This window comes from Protobothrops mucrosquamatus, unplaced genomic scaffold (genome assembly GCF_001527695.2).
Source record: "Protobothrops mucrosquamatus isolate PMUCROS unplaced genomic scaffold, P.Mucros_1.0 scaffold2012, whole genome shotgun sequence".
NCBI classification, from domain to species: Eukaryota; Metazoa; Chordata; class Lepidosauria; order Squamata; family Viperidae; genus Protobothrops; species Protobothrops mucrosquamatus.
The window spans coordinates 12590-34277 of record NW_015388124.1 but is presented as its reverse complement, the minus strand read 5'-3'; the positions used below and the strand labels follow the sequence as shown (position 1 = coordinate 34277).

The 21688-nt window shown below is 37.8% G+C and overlaps 1 protein-coding gene across 1 annotated transcript in view; it reads left to right on the top strand.

Annotated features, from left to right (window-relative positions):
* Positions 1–1503: 1503 nt before the first annotated feature.
* LOC107294603 (Fanconi anemia group C protein-like) overlaps positions 1504–21688 on the top strand; it is a gene marked incomplete at its 3' end in the record, with an annotated part of 32335 nt that continues 12150 nt past the window's right edge. Inside the window, exons 1-4 of the mRNA XM_015823843.1 lie at positions 1504–1610; positions 11554–11726; positions 13700–13784; positions 16296–16390. Coding sequence (XP_015679329.1) covers positions 11562–11726; positions 13700–13784; positions 16296–16390 — 345 coding nt within the window. The remainder of the gene's footprint in view (positions 1611–11553; positions 11727–13699; positions 13785–16295; positions 16391–21688) is intronic.

Below are 21688 nucleotides of genomic sequence, written 5' to 3'. Positions count from 1 at the left end.
GCAAATAAACCAATTTTGTTTCTCCCCCCCACATCTAGGCCACCCTGACCAGCAGTACCCAGCAGTAACATTGAGGCTGGGTCTGACTTCAGCTCTATTACCACTGCTGCCACTCAACAAGGCTGCCTTGCACTGTTCACCCAGGTTTGAGACCCTTGGGAATACTACTATTGACTCCACAGCCCAGCACTCCCCATCTACTGCACGCCACTCACCTTCAGCAGTGTTCTCCTGTTAATAGGCTCCAGCAGCTTAATGGAGGCTGGTTCAAGACACACAAAGGCCTTTGTTTCTGAAGCAACTTCAGAGAATGGTCTCCCCACAGCCTCTGCAAACCACATGAAACATACCCCATTCTTGTATAATTTTCAGAGGTTCTGGTGGCCTCACAGGAGCACTTTATGATGTGTGGACTTCAATTCCTAGAATTTCCCAGCAACACATTAGGAGTTGAAGTCCACTCGTTTTAAAGTTGCCAAGTTTGAAATATAGTGAGCTAAACTATGGCTAGGCAATCCCACCTCCCCACTGTAAAAAAAATGCATTTTTTTTACATCATTGCATTGGTTAACAATAGAATTCCAGACCTAATTCAAAGTGCTGATTATCACTTACAAAGCACTATAAACTGAAGTTCTGGGATACACAGACATCACATTTCCAAAAATACACTTGCCCATCTGGTCTAAATATTTCTAGTGGGATTGCTACATATGGCCCACTGTAGGCAGTGGGCACTTCTTTGCAACCTCCCTCCATGCTTCCTTTGGGTTTACATTATATTCTCTGCCTCCTTGCACATAAGGTGCTAACATTACAGGATCCTTATTGCTTTTGGCCAAACTGATTGTGGACGCTCATCTTGGATGTGTTTGATCAGTTAGTTAGATTGTCAGTCAGATCCATACTTTCTGGACCAACAGACATAATCTATTCATTGATAGTCACCCAGAGTCACTTGTATAGCGAAAGTCCGGTGTCTAAATTTGATAAACAAACGCTTTTAAGTTTGCTTGCCTGATCACAAAGGACCTAGCTCAGAGGGTAGTCAACCTAGGCTCTTTTATGACTCGTGGACTTCAACTCCCAGAATTCCTGAGCCAGCTATGCTGGCTCAGGAATTCTGGGAGTTGAAGTCCACGAGTCATAAAAGAGCCAAGGTTGACTACCCCTGACCTAGCTTAAACCTAATCTGTTCGCCAGCAATGGCATCAACAGCAGGGTGGGGGAAATGGAAAAGGAAGCGAAAGGGCTAAAATAATTACGTTCTGTAGCGTAGCCACGGAGTTTCGCTACTCAGATTGTTTTAAGATTCCATCTTTCGCAATTGCCAGTTTAAAATTTAGAACTGATATTGGACTCACGTCCAAACGACAACTTTCCCGCCTTTTAATCAGCCTCCCCCGCCTAACCTCCCAGGGGCTCAAGGGGTTAAGGCCGCGCACGGCGAGGAAATCCCACCTTCTGCGCTTTAGATTGGCTCAAGGAAGCCGCCGGGAGGGGCAACATCCTCACCCAGCGGCCATTGGCCGCACAAGCTGCCGTTTGGCGGCTTGTCCGCATCTCCTCCTGCAAGGAAGGTTTTGAAAGTTGGGCGGGTGGCAGCCTTGGTGAGTTGCGGGGGAGCGGGAGCGTCTTCGTAGGGGCAGGAACAAAGCGGCTGCAGAGCCCTGGGCTGAGATCTCGGTTGAGGCAAGAAGCAAGTTAAATATCGAAATAACGGAAGGGCAAAAAAAAAAAAGGGAGCGGCGGTGAATACTGCCACGGACTCGGCTCCTCTGCGTACTGATTCAGAAGGGGAAAAACCCCCCCTACACACACATTTTGTTTAATGGGGAGGAAATGCGCGCGTGGAGCTGCGCTTTGCGTTTCAGTAAAAGCTGCTTGCATTGTAACACCCGTGTGTTTTCTGACCGGTTCGAGTAAATATTGATTGCCCACAACGTGATGTACGTGAACCAAATTAATGGATGTGTCACTAACTCGGTTTCGACTTCTAGCGCCTGCCCTAGACGGATTTTTCCCCCCCTTGAACTTGAGCTCAGCGCCTCTCCTGAGTTGAGTTTCCCACCAGTAAACCCCATTTGCCCCTCGCGGAATTGTTGGGAATCGTTCGGACGTCTTCGCTCTCCTAGAATTCCCATTTTTTCCCTCTTAGGTTTCCTCCTCCTTCCCCGTTACAGTTGCATTTCTCCTCTCCTACACGGTGGGGGAAAAAAAACGTATTCCACGCAGACTCGCGATGCCAAGGTTTCCACGCCGGTCTGCCCCCCGCATTCTCCGGCGCTGACCTGAGCACCGGCGGGCCTCGCAAAATAAGGAGCTCGCGAAGGTCTCCGGCCTTGTGTTGTTTCCCCACCGTGGAGTAGGATGGAAAACCGGGCTTGCGTAGAAAGTGACAGGGAGAAAGAAAGGGTGGTTGTGATAGCGCACTTCCCTTTAAAAGAATGGCGGGAAAACTCTGAGGAAAAAAAGATAATCGCAGATTTAGGCTAGAATGGAGGACATAGGAAAGGGCGTAATTTGTCCGACTATTTGTACTTCCACCGCCCTCCTCGACCCCCTCAGTCCAACTACCCTCGGCTTCCTCCAGGGCAGAACTAAAACGGACTTTTGCGCCTCTCGCGCAGGCTCTCTCCGGGAGGGGGGCGTGGCAGAGAGCGCGCGGGAAAGAAACGAACGCTGAGCTGCTTTCCCGCCACCGGGCGAAATAAAGCGCGCGCGCTTCGCTCCCAGGAAAGAGCTGGTGCAAAGGCCTCGTAGCGTCTTAGCAGGGTCCTCCTGCTCACGCTACCCGCCCGGCTGTTGTTTTGGTACCACGGCGGGTGTGGTGGAACTATTGGCTGTTGTTCTGCTAACAGAAATGCTTTATTTATATGTCTTCACATAAAGTTGAATATCTAAGAGCGGAGAGAAATGCTAGTGTTCCCCTGCCAGAGCTCTTGGTTAGGGGAGTATATGTGTCAAAAAAGTCAAAAGGCGGGTAGTCGCAGTGGCCATCTTAATTCTTCTGGCACCCCTCTTGTGAGCAATTTTGTGTTGTAATCCCTAACACGTTACACTAAGCTCTCTAATGATTTTGTCTTTGCCTGGATCTTTGAGTTGAATGGTTCGATTTTGTTGCCTCGTGGATTTCCTCCAATGACTCACTGGAGTAGCATTAGGGCAGTGGTAGGCAACCTTGGCTCTTTTATGACTCGTGGACTTCAACTCCCAGAATTCCTGAGCCAGCATGGCTGGCTCAGGAATTCTGGGAGTTGAAGTCCACGAGTCATAAAAGAGCCAAGGTTGCCTACCACTGCATTAGGGGATATGGGAAATAAAAAAGATTGTCCTTTCCCTGGGGGCCCTATCCTCCAGTTCTTAATGCTAGTTGCTCATGCCAAATAAATACGAGAGAGGAGGAGGATTTAAGCAGCAGCCTTACATTTTGTCGTGAAAATTGTTGCTGAACCACACAGTATTGTCACATGGAGGAATGGTTTAGCACAGTGGTTCTCAACCTGTGGGTCGGGACCCCATTTGGGGTCAATCGACCATTTCATGGGGGTCGCCAAGCAAGGCTGTCCGCCATTTTTTTTGTCCGCCATTTTTCCCCCCTTTTCCAGCGGGTGCCTTACCTCCCTTGGGCTGGGCTAGCTGGTGGTCGGCCTGCTCCGTCTCTGCCACTTGCCAGCTATGCCTTGGCCGGCGCAGGGGGCGGAACCACGCATGCGTGGCGCTCCCGGGCAGGGAAAGTCCTCGACTTACGACCGGTTTAGTCCTCAACTTATGACCGGTTTAGTCCTCGACTTATGACCGGTTTAGTCCTCGACTTACGACCGGTTGGGGTCGCGGCATTAAAAAGGTTGAGAACCACTGGTTTAGCATCAACAAACATGATTTAATCTCTTAAATTTTAACAGTGCCTTGAATGTAATGAAGGTGGAGTAAAGAGATATAAGGGGATTTTATAAAGATTTTTAAAACCTTCATGTATTATATTCTTTATTAATATCTTCCCATTCCTGCAGCAAACCAGGAAAGTGTGAGCCCAAAGTCTGTCCTTTTGTCAGTTGTTTGACAGATGATTTTTATTGGTTTGGTTAAATTTTTATGGATGGAAAGATGTTATTTATGCATACTGCTGCATTTTGGCTGGAAGTGGTTACATGTAATTGTAATCTTAGCATTATAAGCCACTTGGAATTGTATGGAGTAGACAGTTTGTAAGAATAATTGAATAAATAAATGTTTTTTTTTCTGGGGGAAAGGACAGCATATCCCATATTGTAATTCTATGCACAATGATATAGCAGCAAATTGTTTAGCTTTGGAACCATGTAAAAGCAGTACTGTAAAGAAAAGTTTGGGGGGGGGAGGAGACAATGGCCATTTCTCCCCACTCATTCTTTTTTTATTTAAGTAACCTGTTCAAGGATGCTTTGAACAAATATGCTTCCTACTAAATCAGATAAATGCTTGATATTATATTTCCTATCATTCTCTTACCTTAGTGTGCAAACTGAAGCTTCTGGGCAGGTTGCAAATCAGATATATGTGTAATACCATGTATGAGGAAACAATTACAATGCACTTGCTTGCATTGTTCAGCAGCTGCTATTGAGATATATTTCATGTTTGTGCTAATACTGTATATAATCCTCATGGTTAATAACTATTGATGGTTGTAGTCTCCCTACAAGACATTGAACCAAGTTGGCTTTGTTTTGTTGCAAAGTAAGAGAAAGGCTGAAAATGGGGCATTTTCTTTGTCATCATCTCTGTAAGTGAAGATCAAGCCAACTAGTATCAGGAATAAGAGTGAGGTTTTGACCTCCTTATAAGAATATCCAGGTTAGTTGATGAACTACAGCCAGGAAGAGCTAGGTTCAAATCTTCACTTTACGGTGCAGTTTATTGCTGAATTTTGAACCGTCCTACCTGCAAGAAATATTGCCCCCATTAAAGACTGGTAGATGCTGTGTTATGGAATGAAATCCAAAATGTGGAAATTGGGAATGTTCATGCATGGTATTTAAATGACAGCTATTTCTTTATATGAAGGAAAGCAATTAATCCTCAATTCAGAGCAAAGCAAGCAATACCCAAATTCAGAGTGTATTGTCAATTTTTAGGTGGGGATGCTGATTATTTTTATTAACAATCCGCTACAGATATCTGTAGGTAAGATAATGAGAGGTGAATTTATCTGCTAGATTTATATTCTGCCTTTGCCCATGAACTCAAAGCAGTATACTTAGTATTCCCTCCAAGATTCTCATGACAATTTGTTTCACCTGAGAGAGTGAGTGGCCCAAAGTCATCCAGCAAGTATCCATTTGTCATATTTCTCTTTATTGGTTTAGCTCTTTAATGAATAATTTCTAATTTTTCATTAACAGTTGTAGAATAAAGACCTTTTGTCTGTTAGACGTTTTAACTGGAATTTGAGAATCTAAAAGTAACAGTGGCCATAATACAGCTACTCTTTGGACAAATGTTAACATCTTATTGGCAATTTATTTTGTCTAGGGGCTGCCCTAAGCTTACATTTTCTCCTTTGGTTTTAGTTATTTACAGATGATCTGTCACTGCCATCTCTTGGATGGAAATAGATTTGCTAAACAAATACTTTCATTTTGGCCTTCTTGTGGAATGGCATTTATACAAAATCCTGAAAATCTAACATCATTCTTTGTAGTATCCACAAATGACTAAGATGTTCAGTGAACAATTTCAGTAAACAATTATAATATGAAAATTAAATCACTTTTCATAAGATAATATGTGATCTAACTTTAGATTTCACTGCTTCTCCATATTTTGCTATTGTATTTATTGTAATATCTTTCATATAGCTATCTAAATGGTATAAATGTAACTCTAATTCTTTGTTAAAGAATGTGATCTCTTAATATTGTGTGTGAACATATCAGGCAAACAATCCAAGATAAAAGATCAAGTCAGACGAGATGGTGATTGCCTTTGATGGCATTAGTGCAGACATGTCAAACTCGCGATGTCAGGTGATATCACGCAACGTATCGGAACTTTTCCCCCATTGCTGGCAATAGGGTGGGCGCAGTTTCCTCGTGCCGCGTCCGGCCCATGGGCCGGGAGTTTGACACCCCTGAATTAGCGTGTTCGTCCTAGACCAGATTATATGGAGACCCTTTCTCCAGAAGAGTAATAATTTTAGACAAAATGCATTAAATAACATGGAATTTCACTACTATGAGCATTTTTAATAAAATATTAAAGATTTTAATTGTAATAATAAAAACTAATACTAGAAGTGTAAAGTGTAAAATACTAGAAGAAGTGTAAAGTGTGAAGGAAAAGGAAAAAATTAGATGAAAGAAAAAAAGACTACAATAAAGAGAAAAGAAATATATAAAGAAGTGGCTTTCAAACTTTAATACAATTATGAACAATTTAACTTTTCACCTCTTAATTTACACCAATTATCTCTTCATTCCACCTGTTATCTATAAACAAATCCATAAAACATCATCATTTCAGTCCTGGTGTCGGAAAAAACCCATTAAGGATTGCTAGAAACTTTAAATCCAAATATCTTTATTATAGTTTTCGACCAGCTTTACAACAGAAAGGTATAGTAAAAAGAGAGTTTTATACAACAATTGTTATAGGGGAATGGAAAAATAATAGGACAATAAAAACAGATCCTGATACGTGAGTGTAGGGTTAGCATCCTTTCAAAGATAATAAACATAAAATGTATCTGTATGGCCTTCCTGTTTGGAAATGATTGGGGCAATCATAGCACATCTTGGGGTACCATAGAAAGGAGACCGTATGAGAACATGGATGAGAGTTTCTACCTCTCTGAATAGGGAATACCATGAAATTTTTGCCTCCAGTAGAGTTGATGGGAGGGCACCAAATCAGACTCTGAAAAAGGCCAATACATATTTGCTTAGTGTTAAATTAATACTAAGATTCAAGCTTTAACAAACCTCCTTTGTAAATTGAGTTCACTTTATTTATTATTTGTAATTCACCTTAGATTTTTAAAGGATCAACCAATTTCTTTTATCTGTCCAATAAGATATCTTTTCCGTATCATCTTATTGTCTATTAGTGGATCCACTTTCAGTGTTAACTCTCTCTCTCTGTCTTGTTGGATGAAATTTGTTCCTCTTCTGTTGTTTCTGTTGACTCACCCAGTATTTTCAGACTCATTGATCCGAAGGTATCTAAGAGCTGAAAAGGAGTTAACACGAATTTCCAAATGTGATTAGAAAAGGAAATAGGTAAACTTAATATCCTTTTAACGATGCCGACCACAGTTTGAGCAAGATGGCTATTCTCTTGTCTTCTACTGCTTAAAACCCACTGGAGACCAATCTTGCGAGCTTCTTGTAAGGAGTGATTGTCCGGAGCACCTGAGGGCGATCTCCTTTCCTCCTTCTCCAGAGAAAAAGTCAAAAAGTCGAAGAACCTGTCTACTTACCAGGTCTTGGTTCTTTGCTGCTATTATTGGCTTTGCTTTTTGCAGAACTGTCTTCACGTTGCCATTTCTTGTTCTGGAAGTTCTTTTATCAGCAATGCCCTGAGCATATTGTGTGAAAGACACTTTTGTGCATTCACTGCACACACTGATTCTGCTGATCATTGAGAAGCATTTTGAACTTTAATTATTTTTTTCTTCATCGTGGGATATTTAGAAATCTAGGCCCATGAAATACTTCTAGAGTTGGTGCCTAATTGTCAGCCTTCATCATGGAATGGGATAATGCCGTCCCATTCCACTCAGATAGATTATATATATTTTAAAACATTTCTGCCAGTTACTTTGATTTTTTACCATTTGACTTTCTTGGGTTTTTTTTCATTTCCTTAAAAAAAACTGCAATAGAATTTTTAGAGAAGTATTGCATGGAGAAATGTAAATGCTTTTCGCTTCCTTACTGCTTTTCATCCAAAATAGATCATTGTGACCTGCTTTTTGTACTGAGCAGTACAAAATAATTAGAATTTTTTTTAAAAAAAATCTCACTTGTCATTGAAATATGCAGAGGTTTATACATCAGAATGTAGACTGTGCCCTTTTAGGGCATATGATATTGTTACATTTTAGTTTAAAGTTTTACATTTTGATTTTTTTGGAGGTGGGGTGGGGAGAGGTTAAGAAGCTTCAGCTCCCTTTGATAATGAGCGCATCTTCTGTATCTAAAGGAAGACTACACAGCATATAGTATTCCATACTTGGATATTTTTTTAGGCATGATGTGTTTCAAATTTTCAACTGTAAATTCAAAATTAGCATTTCTAGTAATTTTAAACATTTATTTGATCAATATATTAATGAAAGCACTCTATATTTCATTAAAAATATCAGTTTTACTATGTGATTTTTTATTTCACCCAAGCCTCCATTTGTTACATCATAAATTATATGTTTTCATATCTGAATTATAAACAATTTGGCTTTTCTAATTTTGTTTCGTTGTATTATATCTAACTTAGCATTAGCAGAAAATATTTCCACTTGTGCAAGATAAAATACAATTATCTATCCCATATTTAATAATATTCTAAAGATTTCTCATCTCTCAAGATAAGTCTGCCTGGAAGGACTGGAACAAGGAATTACAGTAGGGAAAAAAGAGTTTTTAAATTGGGGTTTCTGTTTTGCAAAATCATCATTAGATACATTCTTGATTTATTATTTTTAAATAAATGATCATATTGATTAACATAATTATTGATATTAAATATAAAATTATGGATTGTTCTGTTTTGTACACTATACTTTTTTAAAAATATTATTTGAAAGGAAATATGTACTGTAGTCTGTTCTTACTGTGTGATGCCATTTCCTCCCCTATGACTAATTGTCCACTTTGGAAAAAAATGCTCAGTGAATTCCTAGGGGTCTAGACTGGAATGTGAAGTCCAAAAACAGCTTAGTAGCAAACAATTTCTGTACTGTTGCCAAGAAAATTATATGAATATGTCCAAATAATCAAGGTGTTGAGTTTGACTAAAGATAATTTACTCAGAGAATACATTCTAAAATTTATCAGTTTAATATATTGGTTAAATGCTTCTGTTATCATTTTGTTTTATAACAAACATTTATAGATTTGGGTTGCAAAAATCCAGATAAAGAAAACCTAGCTCTTTGATATCTATTAGTTGTCTAGCTATTAGATTTTCTCAGCCCAGATCTGATATTTCTAAATATACGGACCATAATTGATACTCATTGGTGGATTGCCTTTAAAACTATTAAGGTAAGTTACTGATGTAAATTGTAACTAAAGTGTTACAATTCAGACACTAATCCAGAGAATTCACTCAATATAAATCCGTTCCATGTTAGAAATGCTGCTTCCTGAGTCTGAAGGATGTAACAAATACCTCATTGCTCTGCAGGGTTTCCTGCTTCTAAAACTAGAGAACAACAAGATTTTTCCTGAAGTAGGAGGAGCAAAGCTCTACTTTGTTCTCTCCCAGAAAGGCTAAAGTAACTTGAGCAGAATGACAATTATCAAGAACACCTCAATCAGTAGTGGGCTCTATACAATTGGAGCAAGAGGATATTCGTATCTATAGCAGCATAAATATTAATTAAGAAAACAGAAAATAAACTAGAAGGAGTAATTTTTTGCTTCAAAGGCATAGGTTACATGACCATTCCCATCCATAATTTATGGCTAATAACTCTATTAAGAACTAATGTGCCAAGCAACCTTATACTGTGGGTCATTTTTCAACTGCTTTTATAGCATGAAGAGAATCCTGTTGTTTCACCTTGAACATCTCTGAGTATTAAGTCAGAAGAATCTTTGCCAACTCATTTCCTTTTAAAAGAATCCTTTTACTTCCTTGAAATGCTTTCATTATGGTTGTAGATTGTCCTGACAGGCTTTGTGTAAAATCTGCAAGATTTTAGTAAAAGTTGGGTCCCAAGATGCTACATGGCATTAGAGTAGACAATTGGGAACTTTTACCTTTTAATTCCTACTCTTTAAAATAACAGATGACTTTCTAAAATGTTTCATTATCTCAGTTACTCAAGGCATTTGAATTATTTTTGTGCCTTGGGGTGTATGTGTGAAACTGGTCTTAAAGCTCCTTAATAGCCCAGATGCCTTCCATTCTTCAGTGCCACCAAAGTTAAATGCACATGGCGCCATTTTGATTTTAAACTGTTCTGCCTAAACATTCCCTACCCAAAATGTTCTCATTTCCTTCCATGGTTTCACTTAGTTTTGATAGTATAGATCTTTGCTAGCCTCTTGGAAAGGACTAGACCGATGTTTGAGTGGTATGCATAGTATGAGTGAAATCATTGTTTTTCTTGGCCTATTGGGAAGTATGCAGGTATATTAAATATTTCAAGTGAAATGGAAAAAGGGATTTGCCCATTAATTTTTATGTTTCTATAGTACCAAGATTTCATTCATTGTAAAAGCCTTTTAAGCCTTTTTCTTTTATTATCTTGTAAACTGGGAAACTACCATGCAGTAAATTGGCAGGCACAGCCCTCAGCTTTCTCTGAAACCATTCAGGGCTCAATTATATTTGTTCACTAATCTGTTAAAAATTATCTCTTTAGGGGCCATCTTATATTATCTTAATCTATGAAGAATTAGTAACATTACTTATGAATGTATATTTAACTTCTGGAGCTCTGACATTTGCAAAATTGTGTTAAAGATGGGTGTACAACATTTATAAGAAATCTACTCTGTCTTCATTAGTTATACCTGTGGGAAGTGGGAGAAAAAAGACTTAAGGGTGGAAGAAGCTATGAAAAATCTTTATGAAAAGTACTGCTGTCTTGCCAGTCTTTAAACCCCTTGAGTATGTAATGAACTAGGATCATGTTTATAAGCTAACCAATATGCACCAAATGGTAATTCTTGGAATTATTACACCTTTGTATAAAATGTCCAGCTAAATTGGTTAAAGACTAGGGTGGGAACTTGGACTGTATTTCATTGGAGGGAGTGGGGAGGGACGGAGAGAAGGAAGGATAGAAGGAAGGAGTTATCCCTTCTCTGCAAGAATTGTATTTAGTTTATGGTCAATATGCATATTACATGGACATTTATGATTCATTTTATTTTAAAAGCTTTTGGATTTGTGAATGCTGAAAATTAACAGTGTTTCTCTTGTTCCAAACATGTGGTTTCTGGATGAAGTATTGCAGCTCAAGGATGTCTTTAGTTTAAAAGTTGAATCCTGTCTGCATTTGTTTCTTGCTGGTTATGGATTTTGCATGCCAGTGTATGTTTCCTTAATCATTGGTAACAATTCTATTTTTCTGTTCTTGTCATAAAATATTATTTAGTAAACAAAAACAAAAGGACAAGTGCTAGTAAAGTGGTGCATTTTGATATATGGATTGCTTTTTATTCCCTCCCTTTTAGTTTTCACACACAAAACCATTTCCTTTTAGGAACTACTATGGTAATGCATCTCATCATAAAAGCTGTACATATTTTTAATTCAGTATCTCATAATGTAATAAAAGTTATTAATAGTTGCTAAGAGAAGGGCTTTTTTCATTTGTTCCCCCCCTTTTTTTTTAAGATGACAGAATGGTTGAAGATAGTGGAGTCTCTAACTCAAGCATTGAGTTTTGGCTGAACAAGACTCTTGAGTGGGATCAGATCACCACTTTAGAATCTCAGCAAGATGTCTGCCTTCACTTGCCTGAATTACAGGAATTTCTCCTGCAGATTTATGGAGCTTTGAAACATATGGTAAGTGAATTAACTGAAAGAATGAACTGTTTTGAAGACTGTTACAGAAACATTCTGCACCCCACATTTTGACAAGATAAAAAGCTAACAGTAGCAGAGAGCCTTGTAGTACTGACCTAATGTATTACTGGATCATAGAAGCAAATTGGAGAAACAGCCATAGGTAATGCAAACAGGAATGTGTTTCCTGTGTTCCTGATTTATTATGAAATGAGCCTTTTCTTTTTGATTGGTTATATTCTCACATGAGATTTCCTATTCAATGCAGCAAGCTTTTTTAAAATACCTTAAAATAAACAAGCATTTAATTCTTATTCTCATGTCACATATTCCATTAGATACAGATCCTTAACTTATACAATTATAAGTGATCTCTTAAACCATGGAGTCTGCTGGCTTATTAACTTTATTGTTACTGCTTGCAAAATGTTTTCAGATCACCATTGTGTGATCAGAGGTAAATATCTAGTTTGCTGCTGCTATTTTGCTTCTCTATTATTAGGTTGCAATAATTTGTAGAATACAAATTGCAATTAATTAGGGTATTGTTATATGTGCACTAAAATATATTTTGTTGATAATAAGCAGTTAACCTATAAAATTAGTGTAAATGGTCAGGAAAATATTTTTGATAAAATAACAAGTGGCAGATTAGCTACTGAAAAATTTATTTTGTTAGCAACTGCCTATATTTCTGAGGACATAACTTTTCCCCCTGAAATTTTCTAACTGTACTGAATTACTTATAAAACTGGGCTTCAGATGGGCCTTCTGTATTTGACTCCACAATGTCTAAGGATTGTTCCAAATGTGGATCAAATCTGAAGATTTTATTGTAGTGAGAAGTGATTATTATCTTTGTTGTTACTTGCATATTATCTTGGTTTACTACCATTTTAAAAACCATTTTACTATTAGTCATTAAAGCTACAAAAAAGAGAAGATGGAAATGCCTGATTGTATAAGAATGTTTATTAATTGTACCATGTTTTACTTTTATAGCAAAGCTTCTTTCCATTTGGTTAATTTTTCTTTAGGTTTTTGTAGGTATAGTGTCTGTTAAATTTCAGTTGCAACTCATGTTAAATGTAGCAAGTAGTAATTGAAATATTAAAATTTCTTTATACTGTGGTTGGGACTCAGTCCTTCACATAATGTATAGAATGATGTAAGCAGTGTAACAAAATATTTTCTTAGTATATTTTTGTGTATTTTTTCATTTTTTCCATCTCTGAAGGAGACAGGCCATCTCTAAATCTGATATATAAAATAAATAATAAATAATTATTTTGAACCTCTTCTATAAAAGCATTGTGTTGATCCACAAAAAGTTGAACTGGCTGGAAAGATATTAAGATACTTTAAATCTCAATGTTTTCTTTTTACTGTCTTGATTTCTATTTTTCAATTGTATCTCTGTAAGAACAATTGAATAGACTAGTGGTGTAGTGACTATAGTATGTAAGGCAGCAATGTGAACAGTTGTGATTGCTTGTGCACAGCTCTAAGTGTGAGGTGTAAGTGAGGAGTATTTGGTCTGGTGGTCTGGGAATCAGGCCTAAGGCTTAGGATTAACCAGTGGGAGTGGGAAAAGGCCTGTGGAGGCCCAAGGGGGTGGGGGAGGACTAGGGCAGTAAGCCTGTGCTAGGCCTCCAAGAGCTGCCCACCCCTGCATCCTGTGTTCCACCTAATGACCTGCATGTTTGTTTATAACAATTTATTGGGGGGAGCCGGGATGGGGGGCGGATTGCTAAATGAGATGTTTCACTTAACAGCCATTATGACATGTGACCATAATGAGCAGACTCCATTATTGCTGTATCTTGAGGACTATCTATACATTTAGGCAGCACTTACTTCTTCTGAAGATGTTCTGGCCTTAATTTTCATTTTCCCAATCCCTTATCGTTGTGGACAGTCAATATGTTTTGGCACCCGCTAATTTCAAGACTAAGCATTCTATTTAATTTTAGAACTCGACAACTGCAGTCCAAAAATTTCCATTAATTGGTCAGTTATTGGGAAGACTCTGTTGGAATCCTTTTGTCATTGGATATGGTGAGTGTTTATAACTTGTTTTGTTAAAGTAATTGATAATTATGGGAGTGTTTCTTAAAATTATACTTTCAATGTAAGTATCAGACAGTGGTCCATATAGCATAAAAACATATACATTCATTGGCATCAAGTTTACAGACAAGGATTTTGTAATGAAAACAACAGTCTCCCAAAATAATGAAAAAATAATTCATCAAAGGGCCTTGAAAAAACCAAAATCCATTCAAAGAGTTTTAAAATGGATCATAAGGAATATTTATAGAATCCAAAGATTTATAAGAGCAGATTTATATACAGGTACTCCTTGAATTACAATGGAAATTGGGACTGAAACTTGTATCGTTAAGCAATGCATGCCTGACCAAGTCTTTTGCGAGACAGCTGCTGACTGTGCAAGGCTACCTTGCGGAGAACCAGGCTGGGCATGTAGTAGGAGCAAGAAGATGGTAAAGGTCAGTTGGGCACGCAAAGCACGGGGCAATAGGGGCTACAGAGTGCAGGGAGCCAGAAGAGCAGAAATGAGGGGGAAATTAGAATAGAATAGAATAGAATAGAATAGAAAGGGACCTTGGAGGTCTTCTAGTCAGCCCCCTGCTTGAGCAGGAGAACCTACTATCTCAGACAAGTGACTGTCTAGCTAGCCTCTTAAAAATCTCCAGTGATGGAGTGCCCACGATTTCTGAAGGCAAGCTGTTCCACTGGTTAATTGTTCTCACTCTCAGGAAGTTTCTCCCTAATTCCTGGTTGCTTCTCTCTTTGATCAATTTCCAACCATTGTTTCTTGTCCTGCCTTCTGATGTTTTGGAGAATAGGTGGGTGGGGGAGATGAAGCATCCCTGCAGTCATGTGGGCAAGTTACCAAGCACACAAATTTTGATCGCAAGGGGGGCTGCAATGGCTGTAACTTCAGTAACCAAGAGTAAGTATGTTTTTTTTCAGATTCACCATAACTTTAAACAATCACTGAACAAATGGTCATAACTCAAGGGCTTCTTGTAATTTGTAGGTCATCTTCTGCAGTTGGCAATATAGTACTGATGTAAACACATAAACAAGCAGGACTGGTAACAATGGTCCTACTTTAACACTGCTATATCATTGTGAAGAAACCATGCACATCAAAATCCTTTCACATACATACCATTGTAAGGAAATAGTATCTAATACAGCAAAATTGTCTTAGGATTTAAATGGTTATTAATACATATAGAGCAGGGGTGTCAAACTCAATTTCACTGAGGGCCGCATCAGCATTGCGGTTGCCCTGGGGGGGCCAGGTGGGTGTGGCCAGAGTGGGTGCAGCCTACTGGGTGGGTGTGGATGGAGTGGGTGTGGCCTACTGGGTGGGCATGGCCAGTTCTACATCATTCGCATCAAAGGTGCCTATGGGGGCCTGGGCAGGAGTGGGACAGATCTGAGGGTCTCTGGCAGAAGGGGGTGGGACCGGGGCAAATGCCAAGGCATGGTCCACCGGGGCAAGTGTCAAGATGGCCACCACAAATTGTACATTGGCTCCCGGCTGGCCAGGGCCAAGGCAGCGGGGGCCGTTCCCTCACTGTTTCCAGGATGGCTTCGTGAGCCACATGAAACCACTTTGTGGGCTGCATCCGGCCCCCGGGCCTTGTGTTTGACATGTCTGATATAGAGTTTTAACATACAGTTTTACAGGTTTTTTTTATAGGATGACAAGTTTTGAATGATTGAATTTGGACTATTTGAGAGGAATTCTTTATTAACAGAACAGTTATAATTAAAGGTTTCAATACACCAACCTTTGAGTACTTTTATTATATCGGCTTTTCTTTCATTGCTGTCAGTAGCAGGGAAAATGGAGGAGTAAAATGGCGACTCTAAATTTCATTTTATTGGGGGAGTGCAGTCAATAGTGGTTGAGGGGAGCTGGGCTGCATGCATCTCCCAAACAAATAGTCTTCTCTAACAAACATTTTGCTTTGACAGCTGCTTATTTACCAGGCAAAAATTAATGTAAAGACCCTTAGGGGACCTGTTTGTTTTGATGAAGGTAATTATTTATGAGGAAAGAGATATTCAGGGTTAGTTTTTATATTAGAAAAATAAAACAATGCACAAATTTGAATTTAATGTCATAAAACTGTTCTATGTATATAAATACATTTTGTTGTAAAACTATCAATAAAATAAGTTGCAAAAAATAAGGTGGCTTGATTCAGAACAAGCTAGCTAGATTGAAACTGATCAGATTTAAGTTTGTCACAATTAACTAGGTTCATATTGAATCAGCAAGACAATCAATTAAACCCATCTCCAAATACATTAAAATATGTTTTATATTAGGAGAAGGAAGAATGAAACAGTCTATATGTGATGAATGGAATGACTTAGAAAGAATGGAATAGAAGAAAAATAACCATAAAGATTTACTTTGTCCTTGTTTTTTTTGTTTTTGTTTATTAAAATGAGCAAAAGAATCTTCTTGTCCTGCTTTGATTTTTTTTTAAAAAAATATCCTTATTTGGATTGGTACCACAGATGAATGCCAGAAGATTCTGATGTGCTGCTTATGTTGTCTGTACAGTGGTGAACCACAGAACCCTCTGGAATTGAAGGCCAACAGCTGGATACAAGTAAGCAAATGAATCCTCCCCTCAGCTGCTTTACATTAACTTAATTATTTAAAGGTGCAGCATCTACAGCATATAGACACTGTGTCATTTTTGGAAACCACTCTAGAGACATACTAGATTCACATTGTATTGAAATGTATTCTCCTTTAATTAAAGTACAAACTCTGCTGTCTCTCATTTTGAACATTAAAAAAGATGTGGTGTTTAAAACCAAAGTAATTTTAATGGCCCTTAATTGAATGGAGCCTAGATTCTGGCAACTTTAAGTAAAGAACAAAGTCCACAAATCAGCAAGCAAGAGAGTGCTATAAAAGCAAACTTTCAATTAGGGGAAAAATAAGGCAATCTGGATAGAAGCCCTTGTTTGTTTTGAAAACAATTTATATATGCTCTATAATTTTGCTTTTATTTTTGTTTAATCTTTCTAGCCTTGGGAGAAACTAATTGTATCCAAATTTTATTCATAGACAGCTAAAGAAAACACTTGTGTGCAACATAATTTTTTTAGTTAGTTCTGAATTAAATTAATCTGCAATTGCTTGAATTTTACATTGCACAGTCTTTCATGTAAAATCTGATGGCACTTTTTTTCCTAAATAACCCCCTCTCTTAATTTACTTGAACCATTTTTAAAAGAAAAACCTGCCTGATCAATTTATTCCATTGTTAAGTAAAAGAGATTAGCTCATATACAGAAACACTTTCTTTTTAAAAATATATTTTATTAATTTTTTAACATAATCACAATATTTGGTAAACAGCAAGTTGTCTGGGTTTATATTTACAAACAATCAATAACAATTAGTTTCTATAATTCGGTAATCCACATAGTAGCTTTCCTTGATTTTCTCTTCTTCCAATAATATTCTCATTTATCAACCTTAAATTAGTAAATTTTCTTAGTATTTTAATAGATAACAATTGAATATAAACATTTTTCTAGTATTTCTACTAGTAACAACAACATCATTGTGAAGCTTCTTTTCTAATTAATCATCTTAATCACCCTAATATAGATCCTCTTTTTAAAGTTATTATTTAAATTTATTTTCCCCACAATGTTCGAAAACATTTTTACCTGTTAAGATTTTCTTAGAGTTAATTACACTTACCGTAAGTATTTAAGTCTTTTTCCCCCATACAAGCCATCCCAACAATTTTACATTTCTCATATCTTAAAACAAAAACAAAAAAAGGAAATAATATACTACTTGAAAAACATGTCCCTCTTAAACTAAAATACATTTATGTCCAAAAAATTTCTATTCTTTTTAACCATATTCAAACAAATATTTAATCTTTAAGTATTCAGTTAATAAATCCACAGCTAATCTTTTCAAACTATTCAAAACATTCTTATTAATTGAATTTTTCTCAAAATCCATTACATTTTGGTATCTAAAATATTTCCCTCATATAAATCCTAACATTTTTATATTTCTCATATCATTAAAAAAAACTGTTACTTAAGGAGCCTATCCCCCTTAAAGTAAAATTCATTTATATCCAAAATTTTATTTCTTTAACCAGATTCAAACAGGTGCTTAATCTTTGAATATTCCATCTGATAAGTCCCACCATCTAATTTCTTAATTCTAATTCTAGCCTTTTTTTTTTTTTTGCCAAACATCTTTCCTAATCAATATGCTCCGCTGGACCAAAAGGTCTTCCCATAGTTTTGTAGATGTTGTTTTAAGTACAAGATACAAGTCAAGTAAGGTATTTTTATGGGAATGTTTTGCCCCTTCGTATTCCTTAAAAATCTCTTTCTTTGTCTCTTAGTTTCTCTTACCATTTTTTTGTCTCTCAAATTCTCGTAGTTCTCCTGACAGCTCTGTAATCCATTTTGTTGAATCTTTTTTCTTGTCCTTAGACTTTGCAATCTTGAAGTATAAGTTGTCTTTTCCATGTCCAATATTTCCTGCAAATTTTTCTCCACCTGGGTTAAATCATAGTTCCTTCCATTGTTGAATTCCATCTTTAGATCTCTTTCCTCTGGTTTATGTTCAGTTGTCTGCTTTACTTGAACACTCTCTTTTTTATTTTCTGAGAGATTTTTGGTTGCGAAGTTAAATTGAAGATGTGTTCGTTTAAATTTTCAAAGTTATTTTTAATTTCCTCGTGGTTTGAGGTCATTGTCATTTGTATTAGTTGTAACATAGCATATACATTTCCTCCTGGAAAGTATTTGTTTTTTCTTGATATGTTTTTTCTGCAGATCTCTGATGTTCTATGATAGCCAAAAATCAAAGTTTTCCTTTCTCTGCAAACAGCTTTAGAGTCACAGTTCAATAAGTCTTTATAATCCAGGAAGGTCAATTTTTTTCCCCTAAGTTTTATGGTTCTTGCATTGTAGATAGCCCAGAATATTTTCTTTCTTTGTTTAGTTAAAGCGTTGAAGGTCAGAAAAACAAGTTATCTTTTTCTGGGCTTGCCAGTTCCTGTATTAGAGCAGCTATAATTGTATATTTTCATCCACCACTAGATGTCAGCACCAGTTCATTTTTCAGTTTTCAAAACAGGCAATTGCCTTGTTTTCATCAATAATCTTTTGCCAAGAAAGATTAACTAATTTCACCAATTTCACACTTATCCAGATTTAAGTCTTATATTCATTTTATTTCAGTATATTTCTGTCCCCCATAAAAATTTAATTTGCCGCTTCTGTCTGTGGGAGGGTGGAGCAAAAATCCCCCTCCTCTCACTTTCGGAGGATTTTTGCTTCTTGGGTTGTTTTTTTCAGGAAATCAATTATCAAGTAGAAGAGAGAGAATTGGTATTCTTACCCAGTTGTTCCAAACCCGTTGTTTCCGATCAAGCTTAACTTAGTGCTTTTTAGCTTCGGCTGCTTGTAGCTTGGGCTAGACTGGAGTAAAGCTAACCTTTCTTCTGTTGGTTTCTGGAGGACTTTTCCTGAACGACCACTCCGCAGTTGGCGGGGCTTCCCTCCTTTGTCGCTTCTCCGGGGTTACTATAGGCCCATTTAGAGTCCCCAAACAGAAGAGAATCGGCCATAGGGTGCAGAGCACCATTATCCCTCAGCTACTTGCACTACTGTGCAAAACCGGAAGGCTGAAACATTTTCTATTTAGACAACTAGGTGCATGCTTTATAATTACATACTCTGGGGATAGTAGTTTATTTTGAGGAATAATACTAAAAATACATGAAGTTGAGCCTGTTAATGCAGGTTCTATTGAGATACTTATCAAAATTGAGGTCTGCTTTGAATTATGAAAGCCTGATTTAATAATTCATAGTAAATTGTTGCAGCTTCATTCCTTCTCATGAGCTGTGAAACTAAACAAGTTTCCATTAAGCATAGTTTGCATGTCACATTCTTTCATCTCTATATAGCATAACATGTGACTCCATTTCATTAACTAAATCATGGTTTAGGTTCACACAATAACAACATTTGAAGTGCTCTTTGCTTAATGAATACAGGTAGTCCTTGTTTAGTTAGCACCCGTGCAATAGCTGTTCAAAGTTGCAACTGATCCTTGAAGTTACAGCTGTTGTAGTGCCCTGCAATAATGTTGTTGTCATTTGCGATCTTTCTTGCCAGGTTTCCACAAGCAAAATCACTGGAAAAACCAGTAGGGAATATCACAAGTTGCTGTGGTAAGCTTCCCCCCAACCTTCCTGCACACCTTGCCATGCCCTCCATGAGTCTTTGCTTGCACAGACCCATGATCTCCCTGCACTTGGAGGCACTTGGACTGATCCCAGGCCTCCCTGTGCTTGTGTGGACTTGTGCCCTCCTTTCTTCAGCCTCCCTGCACTCATGCACCACACCATAAAACCTCCCTCTGCCAATTTACGTACAACCTTCATAGAGTTTCTCAGGGTCTCCCCTGCCCTCCTGTGGCACCACTATACCTTTTACCTGGGACCCTTGCTGCTTCCTGCTTAATGACTTGTCCATCTTGGGAATTCAATAGCAACTGAGACTACCTAGATTGTTGTTGCCAAACAATGCAGTCACATGTGATATTTTACAACCACATTGCTTAATCCCAGTCCTAATTATTTTCTTAACCTGAGGACCACCTGAATGGTTTCTAACCAAGACTTCACTTTGCTCTGAACCTGTATGGAAGGGTTGGGAGGGGTTGTTTCTGGGGAGGCGTCCAGTTAGTCCTCCAAGAAACAGAGACAGCATTAAATTTTGGGGGACTAAGGAATATCTGATTGATTTTCAATTGTGTAGAGACCAGCCATTTCCCTGTATTCTGCATGGCAATGATTTCAATTCCTTGCTTCTATTCTTAGTCTCAAGACTAATCATTTGGCAATTTAAAAGAACCACTATAAAAAAAAGCAAAAAAAGTAAAATCAGATTAGAACAAGATATATAAAGTTGTTTTGAAGCCATTTAAAAAGGAAAGATCTTTGAAACTTATAATCGCCATGAAATCTAAAAATCCTTACATATGCTTTCTTCACAAAAAGAAAATTCTAAAAAAAATCAGAATTACCATCTTTATGATGGTTATTCCTTCATTAATTTTTCTTTTCAGTTCCAACTGAACTTTTTCATTTACCACAGTCATTATATTGAAAAGCAATTATTATCAACAATTTTCAAACAATGTAGAATTCAGAAACATGCATTAAATCTTTGTGTGTAAGTCAAGACTTCTTTTCTGCATGCTAACTAAATTAACATACTAAAGTAATACCCATTACTTTGTAATTACGTCAGTAAGCTTTGGGCTTTTACTTTTTTTTCCCTCCTTAAGCGTCATTGATGTGTGACCCAACAAAGAGAAAGATGTGGATTATGCTTTCCAGTAAGAAATTGCAAATTTTTCAAATAGTGATGAAATAGTTGGGAGATATTACCCTGACATTAGTTAGGAAATAAAGCGTAAGTATGTTTTTTTCTGCCATGCAGTTGCATAATTTTTAATGATAGAGAAAGTGAACCAGCTATCCTGGAATTGATCTTAACCAATAGGTAGGTTTACTGGCTAAAGTAAAAGTAATGTGGACATAAGGGGAAAGAGACTATGTAATGTTGGAATTCTTGATTGTAATCAGAGCTGAGGCTGACTGTAGTCAAATATACTGTATACACTGAACTTCAAGAAAACCCATGGCATCGGACCTGGTTATCTCCGAGACCGCCTTCTGCCACAGATTCCCTCCCATAGACCGGTACGCTCCCACAGAGTGGGTCTCCTCAGGGTGCCGTCGGCCAAGCAGTGTCGGCTGGCGACCCCCAGGGGGAGGGCCTTCTCTGTGGGTGCCCCCACCCTCTGGAACGAACTACCCCCCGGGATCCGGACGATT